Raw genomic sequence first — 17,093 nt, forward strand, 5'->3', positions numbered from 1 at the left:
ACTTGCACAAACTTTTTTTACAAATTTTTTTATTGGAAACCACGTAATTGACGGAGCCGTCGGCCTGAAACTCGTCCCCGTTTCTTCTTAAGAGCGAGCGAGCGAGGAGTTCAGTAGAACCCGCCATCGCTTCCTGTTCCACCGCACGGTTAAAAGCAGGAACCGGCCCGGAATCTGCCGCTTCTGGGGGTTTATTATTATTATTATTAATTAAGTTTATTATCTTGATCTTTGGTGTGGAGGAGCAGGGACGTGAGAAGAAGACTGTTGACCAGCCACCATCTAGAAATACTGAAATGGTATTTATTGAAATAAAAACAAGGCGGGAAATCGGCTGTTGAACAGGAAGTGCGACGCCCCGCACGTACGAAATGTTTGGCGGGGACGTGGGACGCGGGGACGTAGTCTACGGGACGTTGGGTGTCCACGGCCCGTGGGCGTGCTGGCTCTGCAGCAGCCGGTGAAGCTCCTTGAACTGCTCCACGGTCTTGTCCTTCAAGTCGGGGTTGGAGATCTGCAGGCGGATGCTGTCCAGGGACCAGGACATCTCGCCGGAGAACATCTCCGTCAGGATCCGGGCGACCACGGGCACCACCTGCAGATTTATGTTCTGTTGTAATTTATACGACGCTCCATATAAAACTTTAGGTACGTTAGTTTTTCTGCTAATTAAGCCATTAAAACCAGACACATTAAAACCGACATGATGTAAAAACGGTGAAACGCGACGCACCTGAACCATGATGAGCTTCTTCTCCTTCGGTTTCTTGTCCGGCCAGTCTTCTCCGAAGCAGAAGTAGATTTCGAACGCCGGCAGGACAGGAGCTTGGCTTTTCTGGTGCAAGATGAGTCCTGCCGTGACGAAAGGGCAGAAGGTTACGCCATTTTCCACCGCCTCCAGCGGTCCAACAGTCTCTACTACATTTACCAGATGCCCTTATCCAGCAGTGACGGGGACAGTCCCCCCCTGGAGACACTCGGGGTTAAGTGTCCTGCTCAGGGACACGATGGTAGTAAGTGGGGTTTGAACCCGGGTCTTCTGGTTCGTACCCGCTAGGCTGCTACTAACCGTGCAGGAAGTCGTTGAGGCTGAAGACCTTGATCTTCTTCTCCCTCTCCATGTGATTTGGGGGACCCTGTTCCGGCACGCCCGGCCCGGACCAGTACACCTTGCACTGGCACAGGCGCACGGCGTAGATGTCCTGGCCCCGGATCTCCAGGATGAGTCCGCGGTCCATCACGTCCAGCAGCTGGTCCGTGTAGAACTTCTGCTTCTGGTTCTGAATCTCCACCGTGCCGGGGAACAGCACCTGGTTCAGGGTGACGGGGCCAAACAGGTCCACCTGGTCGGGCGTGGGCTCCAGGTTGCCGTAGTAAAGCCTGCAGCCCTGAGGGTTGCTGACGGTCAAGGAGCCGGCGGTCCGGCCGCGGTACTGGAACCGGATGTCCAAATCGGTCACTGCCAAAGCACCAACAGCCTTCCGTTAGTGTTCCGCCCGCACCCCGATCGACATAAGGGGTGCACGTTGAGGTAGAGAGGCGGAGTCAGCAAGTCGAGTGGGCGGGGTCTACATCCCAACTAGAGGTGGAGATCTTGGCCTGAACCACACCGACCTTTTGCTCTGAAGTACCCATCTTTTCCATGTTTTGTGTGCTACTAAATGTTAACGATATGTAAATATGTTTTAAACGATACGTAAATAGGTTTTAACTGATATGTAAATAGGTTTTAACGATATGTAAATAATTTTTAAACGATATGCAAATAAGTTTTTAACTGATATGTAAATAGGTTTTAACGATATGTAAATAATTTTTAAACGATATGTAAATAGGTTTTAACTGATATGTAAATAGGTTTTAACGATATGTAAATAATTTTTTAATGATATGTAAATTAGATTTGTAATTTGGCGCTACGTTATTATTTCCCTCTTCGTAGTGCGGGTAAAGACGGCCGTGGACTCACGTGGCAGCATGTGGGGGCTGCTCAGCAGGTCGTAGATGCACGGCTGGCTCTCGCCTTGGGTCTGGACCCCGGACATGGGGGTCTCCATCACGGGCGCGGGGACGACCGGCAGGTGGCCTGGGTGGACGAACCGGCCGGGTTCCGCGTCCATGTGGCCGTGGAACTCCGAGTGAGTTGCGGTGGCCGGTGGATTGGCGTGGCTGACTGGGAGCATGTGGGCGGGGCCAAACCGGTTGACCATCGGTGACTGGTAAGGGACGTCACTTCTCTCGGACGAGAACTCTGGCGGGTCGTCAAGTTGAGGGTCTGTGGCTGTAATAATTCAACTTTAATTGGGAATTCGCCGGAACTCCCCTATAAATATGAAGAAGAAGAAACCCACCAAGGGACAGGTCCACGATGTTCGGTAACTGGGAAGGAAAACGGGGAGAAGATCCTCGGTCAGAATCCACAAAAGTCGGAATCTCTATTCAGTACCGTACGGTGTTACCTCAGATCCGTCGTCGGGCGTGTCTGTGGAGCAAAAGAAACGGCACATGATGCCACGATGGGACAAGGTCGCCTGAGGACCGGCGTCCCCGCCACGTACCTCCGTTGCAGAGCTGCTCGCACACCTCGTAGATCTTGTACGGCTGGACGGGCGTCTCCTTGGTGCCGTCGAACGTCAGCCGGAACTCGCGGCTCTTGTTGAGGGCGCAGCGGAGGTTGGCCTTCCACTTGGCCGGGTCGGGCTCGTCAAGGCCTTCCTGGTACTTCCCGGTCTCCAGGGCCCAGGCCTGGTGGAGGACAACCATCATCAGCACCACCACCACCACCGCGCCGCGAGAATAACCGGGGCGAGGGTTCCTCACCCGGAATATGGTGTTCTCCTCGTCCGAGGCGGGCATGTGGCGCGTGGCGTGGCGCCAGGGGATCTGGAAGAGCCGGCGGTCCGGCCCGATCCACTGCAGGCCCGGGTACGTCCCGCCGCTCACCTGGGCCAGGAGCCACGGCTTCAGCCGGACCCGTCTGGGCTGGACGCTCATGGTGGAGCTGGTTCGAGAGGAAGTCAGGACATCAGGTCACCTGATCAAGCCAGGAAGTACGAAGGGACATTTCCCCCCTGACACTCTTTAAAAGTTTAGATTCACCATGAAATACGTCAAACCCACAAAACTCGCAACTCCTCACACGCACAGAAATATTAATATAAACACGCAGAAAAAACAGGTGGATAAAAACGCGCTGCTCACCTGGTGGAGGAGAAGAAAAGAGACGGAGACAGACAGACAGACGGTAAAAGTCCCGGTACGGAGCGGCGCGGACAGGTACGGTAAAAAGCTCCGGTACGGAGCGGTCGGAGACGGTAAAAGTCCCGGTTCGGAGCGGCGGGAGACGGTAAAAAGTCCCGGTACGGTACGGTCCGGTGAGGTACGGAGCGGCGCGGACAGATACGGTAAAAAGCTCCGGTTCGGAGCGGCCGGAGACGGTAAAAGTCCCGGTACGGAGCGGCGCGGACAGGTACGGTAAAAAGCTCCGGTTCGGAGCGGTCGGAGACGGTAAAAGTCCCGGTACGGAGCGGCGCGGACAGGTACGGTAAAAAGCTCCGGTTCGGAGCGGCGGGAGACGGTAAAAAGTCCCGGTACGGTACGGTCCGGTGAGGTACGGAGCGGCGCGGACAGATACGGTAAAAAGCTCCGGTACGGAGCGGTCGGAGACGGTAAAAAGCTCCGGTACGGTACGGAGCGGCGGGAGACGGTAATAAAATGGCCCGGTACAGTGCGGTCGGAGACGGTAATAAGCCCCGGTCCGGTCCGGTTTTGCGCGGCGGGTCTCCGGCTTTTACCGACAAGCTCCGCGGGTCCCGCCCTTCCGGACACATACAGACGGAAGCTGCAAATAAACCAGTTCACTTCTCTTCTCTTCTCTTCTCTTCTCCTACCGTCACAAAGTCGCTGTTTCCGGGAGAGACTCGGCAGCCAGAGTGGGGACGGGGACAGTCCTGCTGGGGACGGGGACGGTCCTCCGTGTGCAGAGTCTCTTTTCACGACGTGCATTTTTAATGAAGTGCACCGCGCCCTTTCAGACGGTAGGTGGCGGGATCGAGCCAACTGGAGGAATTCCGGTCCAGTGTGGTGAGGGGACGGTGAGGAGGACACCCCGGTCCCCCAGGGAGTCTACGCTCCCATGTTTGAACTTGGTGTAAATGTGACGTGTGGCACCAGGTTCCGTCTAACACGCTATGACAAGGACACTCGGAATGGTGAAAAGACGTTTGATGTGGAACCAGGTAAAGGACGTCCGGGGACGGAAGGACGGGAGAAGCTGCCATGTGATGGTCACACAGTGCTTTATTTTCTAGATATTGCAGCTTTGATTATTAGTTTGACAGCGTCGTAGCCGTAAAAAGTGGTGATAAATGGAAAGATGGGGGGACGTCAAGGGGACGCCAGGGATCTTCTGTCACATGACCTTTACTGGGGAAAACATGCGAGGGCCGGATGTCAGGCGTTATCTCCCTCTCGGGCGTTAACTAGCACCCCGGTGATGGCGGGGGCCTTATCTGGAAATGCTCCGTAGGCACGGAGGGGTTCTGAGATGTCCCGTAAAGTAAAAAGAAGAATGTGGTTCGCTGATGGTCGGTAGCAGTTTCATCCTGGTGTCAAGATCTTCGGCGAGTCGGGGGGGGTGAAGTCACCTCCTGTGGAGAAACGGCGAGAGAGAGAGATGATGCGTGAGAATCGGGAAGAAATTCTCTTTCTGGTCAGGGGTCAGGGTGGTAGGAGCCTAGTGGCCACACTCGCCTATGGACCAGAAGACCCAGGTTCAAATCCCACTTACTAAGTGTCCTGAGCAGGACACTTCACCCTGAGTGTCTCCAGGGGGGGACTGGATAAGGACGTCTGGAAAATGTCCTGGTTTTGGCCCATTCCTCCAGAAATTGGTTCATCAAGAGATTAGATGGAGTTTTATTTTTTATTTTCTGTTATATTCTACGTATTAGAAATATAAGTGCATCATTTATTTCATAAAGAAGTAATACGTTTCATTTAAATTCCACAAGCACAGTTTATCACAAGCACAAACTTACAGAAAATCTTCCATGTAATACAAAATCTATTAAACACATTTTGACAAAACACAAGGCCTCAGCTGCAAAAAACTGCTAATAAATAAAATAATAAAAAAGCTTTAATTGTATTAAACATGTATTTTCTCAGCGTAGTTGAAGAATGACATAAAAAAGTGTGGGGTTTTTTTTTTTGCATGAAAAGTCGAACACCGAAACTGCACAAGTTCCCAAACCCGACGGTCCACACCACCGTCCCAGCGCGACGGGACAACGTTCACAGGTGAGCCGTGTCCTCGTGACTCCAGGATTTGTAATTGGTGCCGAGCAGTAGATTGAAAGCGGGATTAAGGCGCCCGGCGCCGCAGCTCCGCTCGGGTTTCATTTCGCCTTTTTCTTCCGGCTATTTTTAGACGTGAACCACGTGCAAGCGGCAGGAAGCAGGCGGCTGAGAACGTTCCAGAACGTGGGCCCTCTTCATGACCTCGAGATGTACATCCAGCAACGAATACTCAATTACCAGCAGCGGGGGGGACGACAAAATGGCCGGATTAGGTTGGGCCCCCGAGGGCAAATCGCCACGTTATCGGTGCAGTGAAGTAATAAAAGCCCCCTCGCTGGAGAAGCACAGATGACAAGTCGTCTGCGCTGGCACCGTCAGCCCGCCCCTCAGTCTGAGGTCCGTAATGTCGTTTGGAAAAGGAATAAAATCCACGGAACGCTTCCCTGTCGCACGGACCGCTGTTCACATCACAATCTGTTCCGAAATGGCGATTTTCCCGCCCGTACTTCCTTCCTGCTTTCTGCTTTCAAGTCAGAGTACGTCATTTTTCTCATGATGGTGTCAGTATTAATGGTGTTAAATATTAAAAGCACGGGTACAAGGTACTAAATTGTGATATACATACGTGTCCAGAGTTTTATTATTATTATCATGCTAGTTGTCCAAGTTAAAAGCAGTTCTGAGCTCTGAAATGAAGGATTTCATTAGACTGCGTGGGTCTACCTTGACGAAGGTCCCGTCCCCACACGCTGGTCCCCGGGCTCCTGTCATGGAGCCCACTGCTCACCAAGGGTGACGGTTAAATACAGAGGACACGTTTCACCGTGTCACCGTGTGCTGCGCTGCAGTGTTTCACATTGACAGTCACTGTGGCAATGTTCTGGGTGAAAATGTTGAATGGTCTCATTTATTTGGTCAAATTGGAAGTGATGTCCATAAATGTCCATTAATGACAGCGTTCATCTCTTAAAATTATATTGAAAAGCCATTAAAAAGGTATTAGAGTGACCTTCCCAAGATAAATACATGAAAACAATTTTATTAAAGCCATAAACTTCAACTTGAGGAATTCAATTTACAGGAATGACATGACGTACAGAAGTTATTAAAGTGACAGAAGCGAAGCCACCACTTCCCTGCTGGGGGCGCTGTTTAATCTTGCCCTTCCGGCAGCCACGTGGTGACATTTCAGCGCCCTGCGGTGCCATTTCATGCAGATTATCCACCAAGTGGCCACTCGTTAAGGCCTTCCGACGTTTCGTGGAAATACGGTTTACAAGCCAGAGCCTTGGTCAACCTTTCTATCCCGTTACCCGCTCAGGGCGAGCGTCCATCAGCTTCTCGCTCAGCCACACGGACACCAAACAAACGTATTTACAATGTTAACACAACATCCGTTACAAATGATTACGTTTAGAAAAGAAGGAGACCGGTGGACCACGGTCCAGGATGGACGGTGGGATGGGTTTTCCCGTTAAATGTCATTCCTTAAATGTCACGCAATCACTCAAAAAAGGATTAAGGCTGAACAGACATATTTCACACAAGGACGATTCCTTAGCCGCTGGTCGAGTGATCCGGAGGGAATGAACGTCTTTTGTATCTTGGTGGAGATTTCACGTAGCCAATGTCCATTTTTGAGACATTTTTGGCTTAACATGCTTAAAATTCAACAGAGTCTTCAACAAAAACCAAAAGCCCCGACTGTGGATGCTCTTGGTCCTGATCGCCCTCTTTTGGTTTAGAAGAAGATGCTTGCTGGCTGTGGTGTGGTTTTGGATCCCCACGATGGGACGCCACTCCTACTTGTTCCTTGTCTCGAGGAGGTTTTTTTGGCTGGTGTCTTTGGTAGCGAGGTCTGCTTTTGGGTTCGTCCTCCTCAGTTGAGTCCTCGTCATCAGAGATGTACAGTACGGGGAATATCGATCGGTACGGATTTACTATTTCCTCCTCGTCCTTGTCTTCATCAGCAGCACTGTCTTTGTAGCTCTGCCTACGTCCACCACTAGAATTGGCTGTTGCATCATCACTTTGCCTCTTCTCTGGATCTGGGCCGTCGTCTAGTTGTCCCTTTTCCATAACTTCAGCTTTAATGGTGACCCTAACTCCTTGCGAAGGGGCTATTAAAACGTCTCCCTTGCTCTCCCTCCTGTCCACTAGCATTTGTGCCTCTTCCTTGATAGTAATACTCTCGGTTCCCAACACAACATCCTTGTTCCTTTGGGAGGTCCCTTCGTTTAAGGAGGAACGTTTGCTGAGGGACATTTCCAGGCCTTTCCCATTGGACAAAAATGGCAGGGCTGTGTCTTTGGGCACTGGTTCAGGGATTATTAGAATTGGCAGCATGTCACAGATGTTTTTGTTCCTCAAAGTTTCACTGGGCGGAGGTGGCACCGCAAGATCCTCTTTTTTGGTGTAAACGCCCTGTTTCCCGTGGAGAATGTCAAGGGACTCATTATCTGTAAATGCTTCATTGTGGTAGGACACGTCCTCGATTAGTGGCATGGGACGTCCGGAGTTGACCTGTTGATCATGGAGAAAGGGCATTTAGGGACTCGCCATGTCCAATGATGGGAGTCCTTGGATGCAAATATGGCACACAATCACAAACATTCCATCAAATGATGCTGCGGGTTAAACGTGGGTCCAATACGCACAAGGAGCGCTATGATACGCAACATACACGAGGGTTCGCATACTGGCCAGCTTTAATTCTTACATTGGTAAAACTGGCCAGTGCCTACAACGAAATCACACCAGCACAGTCACAAACACAATGCACGCACAGGGACTCATGGGTACGTCCAAACTTACCATCTGGAACCATCTTAAGCTCTAGATAAGCAGCGTTAGTGACCAGAGAGAGTGTGAGAGCAAAGAGTGTGACGAGGCGAGAAATGTCACTCGTATAGTTCACAAACTACCCTCACTCATTACAATGTAGTTTTCTTGGTGTCTGTTCTACTTCTAGGTGTTTTACTAGGTTACTACTTAGCCCTTACCACATTAGGATGTTTGCCCAGGGCCACCGAGCCCCTGTCGACTGGGTCCTGTCTGTCATGCCGTCTCCTCAGCAGCTGCACCAGGACAAAGAGGGCTGCGAGCACTATGATGACAATCACTCCCGCAATGCCACCGGCAATTTTCGCATCCATCTCGCCAAACAGCCGCTCCTCCCCAAACTGGCTTCGGGGAACTGTGGGAGTTCAAAGTGTTTGATGCTGAATATCTCACGGTAGCATGCTAGCATGTTATCAGGGTGGTAGTAGCCTAGTGGGGTAACACACTCGTCTATGAACCAGAAGACCCAGGTTCAAATCCTGCTTACTAACATTGTGTCCCTGAGCAGGACACTTAACCCTGAGTGTTTCCAGGGGGGGACTGTCCCTGTAACTACTGACTATGAACCAGAAGACCCAGGTTCAAATCCTGTTTACTAACATTGTGTCCCTGAGCAGGACACTTAACCCTGAGTGTTTCCAGGGGGGGACTGTCCCTGTAACTACTGATTGTAAGGCGCTCTGGATAAGGGCGTCTGATAAATGCCGTAAATGTGTAAATGTATTCAGGCCACTGGGAGGACATGCTGTGGGTGCGATGGTCAGATAAAGTGGCTAATCCAATTTCTAATCCAGACTTAGGCCCCTTGCAATGGTGGTAACAATCAATGCTAGCTGCTAACAATGTCCTCTGTGCGTCCCTGGATCAGTTACAGGGGCTTTTCTGGAAGCGTTTAGGTGAGTAAGCCCTCCAACAATGCAAACATTGCATACGACATAATACTGACCTAAAGCCAGTGCAATTAGTTCCACAATCCAGAAGAGAAATCTTTTTGTACAGTAAGCTGGAAAAGGGAGCCAACTATCATGCTCCCCACTACCTCGTTTTGGATCATTTAAATCCCCTCACATGTCTAGACGTAGTGAACAATGAACATTCCCCTTTCAATATGGCTCATGTGGCACAAGGAACGAATGTCCCTCAGTGTGTTAGTGGGTGTTACCTGGCTGGCCTTTCTGTAGAACTTCAACGTCGACTGTGGCGTGGGTTATTTCACCAGACTCCTGGTCCATTGCAACCACCTGTGTTCAATGCATTCTTTCGGTCAAGCTCTTTGGCATCGTTTGCTACAAGTCACATGAAGTGGACTAATCCTCACCTCCATGATGTGCCTGTCGAAGGCCTGCAGATGGTCCGTCTTGGCAACTAGCACTCCCTCTGGAGTGATGTGATAGAGTTTAGTGTTGGGCTGGAGAGAATACACCAACCGAGGGTTGACCCCCTGCAGACAGGCAGTGATGCAATTTGTTTTTTAACTCATCAGGTAATGAAGACTGAGAACATGAAGGTTAAGCAAATGTTTTATTTAAATATGAATTCATACGTCTTTGAAATCTTGATCGATAGCCTGGACCAGAAGCACTTGGTTGCCATAGGTGGCCACCAGTGTAGCAGGACTGGAGTTCTCAATGACAAAGCCCTTGTAAGTGGTCCGGTTAAAGTGGGGTGGAAAGCGGTTCTCGGCCTGAACGTGCACCAGGGCCGTCGCCACTGTGAACTTCCTTGGGTCGTTCTTCTGAGCGGCCTGAGGGAGATGGTTGTGCAAGGATGTTGACTTCTCACTGTGGATGAAACAATTGACCTCTCTGCTGGTGCACTCACCATTATTCTCAGTCTATAGAGGGGAGATAACAGTCGGTTTTCCACACGCATGGTCAGCATGATCTCTCCTGTCTGGTTGTCAATTATGAACCTGCCGTGGTCATCACCTGCAGCACACCTGCAGCTTCTTGGTGAAATGTTCAACATTTATATGATTTACCTTGGCAATGTAACATGAGCTCAGAAAGGCTGACCTGAGAGAATTGTATAGAACAGGGGTTCTTGTAGCTCCTTGTCTCCATCTTCAGCATGAATTGGACCAGGAGCAAAATTTAGGATAACGTCCTGCGAGAAAATGCACTCATTCGTGTCACATTGCATGATAGGATAAGGATAATAGGTATGACGTGACCGGCCTCAACAAATTTGGATCCCCAGGTGAGATTTTAGGTGGCGTCCCCAGAATGCAACTAGAACGCAACATTTTTATGGTGTTATCTTAATAATGCATTGTGAACATGGATATTTTTGGCCCTTTTGGCTTGCCAGGCCGTACCAAGCTCCCTGACCTTCAATCTATCTACAGCAAACGGTGCTGTACCAGGGCCAGGAAGATAGTGAAGGACCTCACCCACCCCAACAATGGACTGTTCTCTCTGCTGCAATCAGGGAGGTCCAACACAGAGAGAATGAGGAGGAGCTTCTTCCCGCAGGCTGTCCGAGCTTCAACTACAACGGTACATAGAACTCCAGCACTTTCACCTTCAATCACTCTGGACTCTGCACAAAATCTGTGTGCTTTTTACTTTACTGCTCTTTTTTTTATGGCTCTTTTTTTCTTTAAACATTGTCTTTCACTCATTTGCACACCTTCATCCTACCAGTTACACATATTTTATGTTAAAGACGTAAAAGTGTAATATTTGGTTATGTTTGCAATATTTGCATATTGGTTCATTGTATACTTGCAACATTTGCAATATTGGGGTCTGTAGCAGTCGCAAAAAGCATTTCACTGCATATCATACCGTGTACGACTGTGTATGTGACAAATAAAATTTGAGTTTGAATTTGAATTTAAATTTGCCATAGTGTTGAGGAAAGTAGCTGCACACGAAAGTTACGTATCATTATTATTATTATTATTATTATTATTAATACTACTACTTAATTCATGTGGGCTTGGTCTTTTCATATGAAGACACATTAATAGCAGGTAGTTTTAAAAAACACTTTTTTTCGTCCTCCATTTCTGGCAGATTTAGCATTTGCCTATATTGCCTGTGCCACGTGCCGGCCATGGACGTACCTCCTCATCCTCTGTTATGTTGGAGGTGTAGACTGGGTTTGTGCAGATGGAGTGGACCTGGTCTTTCGAGATAGGAGCACATGGCAGGAAGAATGGGTACTGGTCATCTCCATCCAACACATTCACGGTAAGCATTGCGGTCACATTGTTCTTCTCTCTAGTGTTCATTTCCTGTGTTGGCATAGTTGACGTTGAGCAAAACGAACGTACCTCGCCACACTGGATTGGTGTAAGGGGCTTACGCACCACTGCGTATATGTCCACCTCCAGCTGATTCTTGCTCTCGTAGTCCAGAGGCTTGTCCAAAACTACTTTTCCACTGTTGGGCAAGTCTATCCTGAAGTAGCTGGCATCAGGCTGCACTCAAACAGAGACGGTGGAAAACTTGCTCAAGTACCGTTTTTCCAGCAAGAACATAATGCACATTGATTTGACTAAGAAATGACATACTGATGCTTGATCGATGACGTAGGTTATTGTGTCTCCATCCAAGTCTTTTGCCTTTACTGTGAAGACTACCGTATTCACTAATGCCAACTTGGAAGGAGAAGAAAATATCAGTACTTGGTACTTACTGGCCTGATGTCATTCTGTCACAACGAGTAACACCCAAGTTTACCTCACTTATGTAGATCGGTTGTATCGTCTCCTCCATGAAGACTGGCATGTTGTCATTTTCATTCAGGATCTCAACCATGATTCTGTACTGACTCTGCAAGACAAACATCTGCTCGCCTTTCTAAACCCTCCCAGAATCTTCTCTTTGTGGTGTGGTGTTGTGTCGTGTTGTACCTGTACTGTGTCCTCTTCATAACAGGACAGGGCAGCCATGATAACCGATCCCTGGGACTATAAAAAATGTTTTATATTCAATTCATTATGATGTATATGATATGATATAACAATTTAAAGCAAAAAAAGCGTCCGCCTGCTCATACCTCTCGGTCCAGAGGTCTGGTCGAAGATGAGTTGAGTCTGATTGTTTGACCATCCAGGAAGAACCAGTTGGAATTTTCTCCAGTCAGGCACAGGCGAATACTGTTGGCTCCAGGGTCTCCTTTGATGTTGAGGTTTGCGATGAACTGACCGGTGGGACTGTTCTCTCGAACGGCAGCAAAAATGTCATGGCCACCAAGGCACAGACTGGCTGTCAATACAAAAAAGCTTGTTTGTTATATTAATTGTTGGTTAGCTTTTCCTATCAGTAAAAAGATGTTTTATTATTACCTTTCACAACATGGTAGAACATGTTCATTGCCATCTGGCAAAGGAGAAACTTCCAAGGTTTCACCATGTTTGAGTGCCTCCTTGAGCCGTCAACTTATATCCCTGCTGTGGGTTAAAAAATCAATTCCATATATAACCAATCATACCATATCATAACATATCAATCATATGTCAAACCCGACCAATAACTCAATGCCATACAATACCATACCATACCATACCATCTATGTATACCATACTATACTAACAATACCATGCCATATCAAACCAAATCAATAATACTATACAATGCTATGCCATACCAATCATACCATACCATACCATTCTAATCCAATCCAACCATACCATACCATACCATACCATACCATACTATACTAACTATACCATGCCATATCAAACCAAAATAATCATACTATAGAATGCCATACCAATCCAATCCAATCAAATCCAATCATACCATACCATACCATACCATACCATACCATACCATACCATACCATCTATGTATACCAGGATACTGAATAATGTCACAATATTTTATGTGCTGATATTATATCACTGCAGGGACACCGAATATTGATATTTGGCTCTGTACGACTGGGTACTTGAATTACCACCTGACATTTCAAAACCCAACAGACCAGCGATTGTCATTATAGCGCCCCTTCAACATGTAAAAATAAACCCAGTAGAATGAACTTGAATAACGGAAACACAATGTGCAATCTGTGTCATGCTTCTGTGAAATATTCTGGCAACACAACTGATTTACAAGCTCATATGAGCAGAAACCATCCAGATGCCTATTGACACAAAAAGTACGCTGGACACCGCAAACAAACACCCATTCAACTCGTCTCATGCTCAAAATGAAAGTGGAAGTGACGTGACTGTCATTGTGAAACACGGCAGCACAGCACACGGTGACACAGTGAAATGTGTCCTCTGTATTTAACCATCACCCTTGGTGAGCAGTGGGCAGCCATGATAGGCACCCCGGGAACAGTGTATGGGGACCCGAACTTCATCAAGGGGACCTCAGTGACAGATCAGGATTTGAAGCTTCTGATTACGGGGCCACTTCCTTAACCTCTAGGCCACCACTCCCCCATATCATACTATACCATACCATACCAATCATACCATATCATTCCAACTACACCATACTATAAAATACCAATCATACTGTCAAATCATATCGTATAAATGATGTAAAATGTTCTACTACCCTCAAAGACCCTTGAAATATTGGAAATATAATCATGTCCCAATAAATTGATTACAATTAAAATAGAATTATAATATACCTATGATAATAATAAGGTATAATAAATCCCTAACAAACCATTTATTTAAGTGTTTGGGAGTTTTATTTTTATGGGATTTGGAATGAACATGCTTTGTAAGGAAGAGATGACGTAGCCGAGGTGGAGGCCAAAAGGCTGTTCACTTCATTAAGCCTCCATTTCAGGTCTGTATTTGTTTACTATCTGTGTTTTTCGAACTTTGGCTTCTTCTAACTGCTTATAACCCGCCAGGCTGGTTTTAAGTGCTGTTTAAAGCTGAGCTGGCAGCACCGCAGATAACGTGACTCACGCATCAGCTCCCTGCACACACACTAGTACCCTAAACACACACCTACCTGCACCACTAGTGGCTTTTTCTGGATCCTCTAATAATGCCCGCAAATCCTCTTTAGGTGCTCCTCCTCTGTGCACCAGTCGGGGTAGGACCCATGACTTCTCATATCACCACAGCACTGGGATTTAGATGAGTGACGCGAGGCCTGTACTCAGGTCAGTAAGGAGCCATTTCACATCTCAGAATAAGCACAGCTGGTGTCCCTTTACTCTGTGGTGCGGCTGGCCATCGTTCCTGTTTCCAACGCTGAAGGCATCACGTCAGCCTTTCGTAGAAGGCCTAATCTGAGGTTTAACATGTTTTGAACTGCAAGGTTCGTCATGCTATTGCGTGCAATGGTCAGAGGAACAAACATATTTTCAAAGGAGTGGGTGCATTTAATTCACTTACATAAGTATGATTGAGTGCAATCAGGTTGCATTTTAAGATTCCCTAGAGTATTTAATAATTTTTAAAATGATTTTTTTTCTAAGTAATTTTCTTGACTATATTGGACTGTCAAAGCCCACTAAGACATACTGTATATGACTTTAGGCTAAATAAGAATTAAATGTTGTTCATGGATGTTAGCATTACAAAGACATATCTATGACATACAGGGTGGGCCATTTATATGGATACACCTTAATAAAATGGGAATGGTTGGTGACATTGAACACATTATATAAGTGGTCAGAAACTTGTAAATAACTCATAAAAGAATAAAGTTATGTGAAAACCAAGCACACTATTGTTTTTCTTGTTAAATTACCAATAAATTTGATGTGTCACATGACCCTCTTCCTATTGGAAAAAACAAAAGTTGGATCCAAGATGGCCGACTTCAAAATGGCCACTATGGTCACCACCCATCTTGAAAAGTTTGCCCCCTCACATATACTAATGTGCCACAAACAGGACGTTACTGTCACCAACCATTCCCATTTTATTAAGATGGATCCATATAAATGGCCCACCCTGTAGATTTAAGTCTATTTTCAATACTTATTTTACCTATCAAGCCCTAAACCCTTTACAGCAAGGATTTGAAAAGCGATTTGAAAAGTCCTGAGTGTCTCCAGGGGGGGACTGTCCCTGTAACTACTGACTGTAAGTTGCTCTGGATAAGGGGGCCTGGTAAATGCCGTAAATGTAAATGTAAATGAGACGGTATAATCTATTTGACATCTGCAATGCCTTCAATGAGCTATGCCTCCTAATCTTGTCAATTGTCGGTAATCACACCATTAGCCTTTATTCACTTTTGGGATTATCAAGCGAAGAGATATAGGTAAGTGGATGTGTTGTAAGGATCCTGGGTGTAGGCATCCACGTTAATTCTGAACGTTAAACGGACCACTCGATTCGGCCACGCCCTTCCTAAATTTTATTAGGTGTCACTGAGGTGGCACTTAACACAATTTCATCTCTTACATATTAATGTTATTGTGATTTATGAATACAATGCCTGGCCAGTATGGTAAAACGGTCGAACTGAACGTGTGGGTTGCGTGGGGACGGCGTCTCTGAGGCGCGATTGTCATGGACAGCGTCCACGGCCCGGTGCGGATTACGCGCTTTAATTAGCATGAAAGACGCCACAGGAAGTAGGTCTTTGTCACACGCTGTGATTATGGGATTAGGAGGGAATATGATTTCATATCCCGGCCCAGCACACTCAGCCCTGCCAGGCGCGTTCACACTCGCCGAGTTGTGGTGCGCGTGCAAACAGACGATATCCCATCAAAGCTGGTGTGTGATGGCACCTCACGGGGCCTGTTTATTTCTCGCCCAGATCTTTAAATATGAAGCACACGGCGGGGAAATAAAAGCCCCCCGCTGGCCCCTCGGTCTGTTGTTTCCAGCAACAGCGGAGGCTCATTAGCCAAATCTGGCAACCGCACAACTCCAAATGGCTTCAGAGCAATTAGTCCGCTGGCATGGGCACGACTGGCATGGGCACGACTGGCATGGGCTGCTGCAGCACAACCCGATAAACCGATACTCGTCATCTCATCATTTCCTTCATTACAAGTTCTGGAAGGCGTCTTCAGTAATGCACGCGATTTATTAATAAAAAAATATCAGAAGACAACATACAATTTGTTACTAAAAATGTATGTAAAATAATCACAAACGTGTTCTGTGTTGAATCCCTGGTCGATAGACGCTTCCGTTTTTATTTTACTGTGTGCATCATTCGCATTAATATTACTGGAGCCCGAAGCCACACATGACGCCAGTTTACATCTTTGCATGGGTGGGAGGAGCCTAGCGGGTAACACACTCGCCTACGAACCAGAAGTCCCAGGTTCAAATCCCACTTACTACCATTGTGTCCCTGAGCAAGACACTTAACCCTGAGTGTCTCCAGGGGGGGACTGTCCCTGTAACTACTGACTGTAAGTCGCTCTGGATAAGGACGTCTGGTAAATGCTGTAAATGTAAATCTTTACATCTATGGCAACGGAACCAGGCCTCAGTGCCGGAACCAGGCTTCAGCGGTAGAACCAGGCCGCTGCGACGGAACCAGGCCACTGTGACGGAACCAGGCCTTGGCGGTAGAACCAGGCCGCTGCGACGGAACCAGGCCACTGCGACGGAACCAGGCCGCTGCGACGGAACCAGGCCGCTGCGACGGAACCAGGCCTCGGCGGTAGAACCAGGCCGCTGCGACGGAACCAGGCCGCTGCGACGGAACCAGGCCTCGGCGGTAGAACCAGGCCGCTGCGACGGAACCAGGCCGCTGCGACGGAACCAGGCCTCGGCGGTAGAACCAGGCCTCGGCGGGAAAACACAAACTCACACAGGCATGCGGAGCAGGCGTCCGTCCGGTCGGTCTCGCCGCGGCGCGCTCCGGACCCCCTCCCCGGCCCCCGCCGCATGTCTGGCCGCCTCTCCGCTGCCCGGGCGAGGAGTGAAGCTCTCCCGGTGTGTGTGTGTGTGCGGGTGTTCAGGGAGAATTAAGGGCTTTTCGCCGGGGCCGGACAGGGGGGCTTAGAGGGCGTCTCCAGGACAGGATCAGGAGGGAGGG

General features: G+C 48.1%; 2 protein-coding genes across 9 annotated transcripts; both read right to left on the minus strand.

Annotated features, from left to right (window-relative positions):
• Window positions 1-283: 283 nt before the first annotated feature.
• On the minus strand, window positions 284-4,595 carry irf5 (interferon regulatory factor 5). 6 transcript variants are annotated; one of them, XM_028953817.1, is made up of 11 exons: window positions 3,631-3,788; window positions 3,366-3,539; window positions 3,202-3,262; window positions 2,821-3,001; window positions 2,559-2,745; window positions 2,460-2,482; window positions 2,352-2,379; window positions 1,970-2,281; window positions 1,070-1,459; window positions 734-852; window positions 284-595 (listed from the first exon to the last, which is right to left on the minus strand). In XM_028953817.1, exons 4-11 carry the CDS (start codon window positions 2,992-2,994, stop codon window positions 407-409), a joined length of 1,422 nt encoding a protein of 473 aa, XP_028809650.1. In that variant the 5' UTR covers window positions 2,995-3,001; window positions 3,202-3,262; window positions 3,366-3,539; window positions 3,631-3,788; the 3' UTR covers window positions 284-406. The 6 variants fall into 6 exon arrangements, with proteins under 6 accessions (XP_028809650.1, XP_028809648.1, XP_028809649.1 ...); XM_028953815.1 differs by having other exon boundaries at window positions 3,202-3,539; window positions 3,631-3,883; XM_028953816.1 differs by having other exon boundaries at window positions 3,366-3,883.
• Window positions 4,596-6,324: 1,729 nt separating this feature from the next.
• Window positions 6,325-17,005, minus strand: cdhr5-rs (cadherin-related family member 5, related sequence). 3 transcript variants are annotated; one of them, XM_028953810.1, is made up of 16 exons: window positions 16,866-17,005; window positions 12,440-12,544; window positions 12,151-12,359; window positions 12,005-12,061; window positions 11,832-11,924; window positions 11,663-11,749; window positions 11,459-11,569; window positions 11,213-11,383; window positions 10,158-10,248; window positions 9,964-10,070; window positions 9,686-9,886; window positions 9,461-9,583; window positions 9,305-9,383; window positions 8,304-8,497; window positions 8,116-8,136; window positions 6,325-7,824 (listed from the first exon to the last, which is right to left on the minus strand). In XM_028953810.1, exons 2-16 carry the CDS (start codon window positions 12,504-12,506, stop codon window positions 6,964-6,966), a joined length of 2,472 nt encoding a protein of 823 aa, XP_028809643.1. In that variant the 5' UTR covers window positions 12,507-12,544; window positions 16,866-17,005; the 3' UTR covers window positions 6,325-6,963. The 3 variants fall into 3 exon arrangements, with proteins under 3 accessions (XP_028809643.1, XP_028809642.1, XP_028809644.1); XM_028953809.1 differs by having other exon boundaries at window positions 11,832-11,939; XM_028953811.1 differs by lacking the exon at window positions 8,116-8,136 and having other exon boundaries at window positions 11,832-11,939.
• Window positions 17,006-17,093: the final 88 nt, after the last annotated feature.

The sequence above is a fragment of the Denticeps clupeoides genome, chromosome 15 (assembly GCF_900700375.1).
Source record: "Denticeps clupeoides chromosome 15, fDenClu1.1, whole genome shotgun sequence".
NCBI lineage: Eukaryota > Metazoa > Chordata > Actinopteri > Clupeiformes > Denticipitidae > Denticeps > Denticeps clupeoides.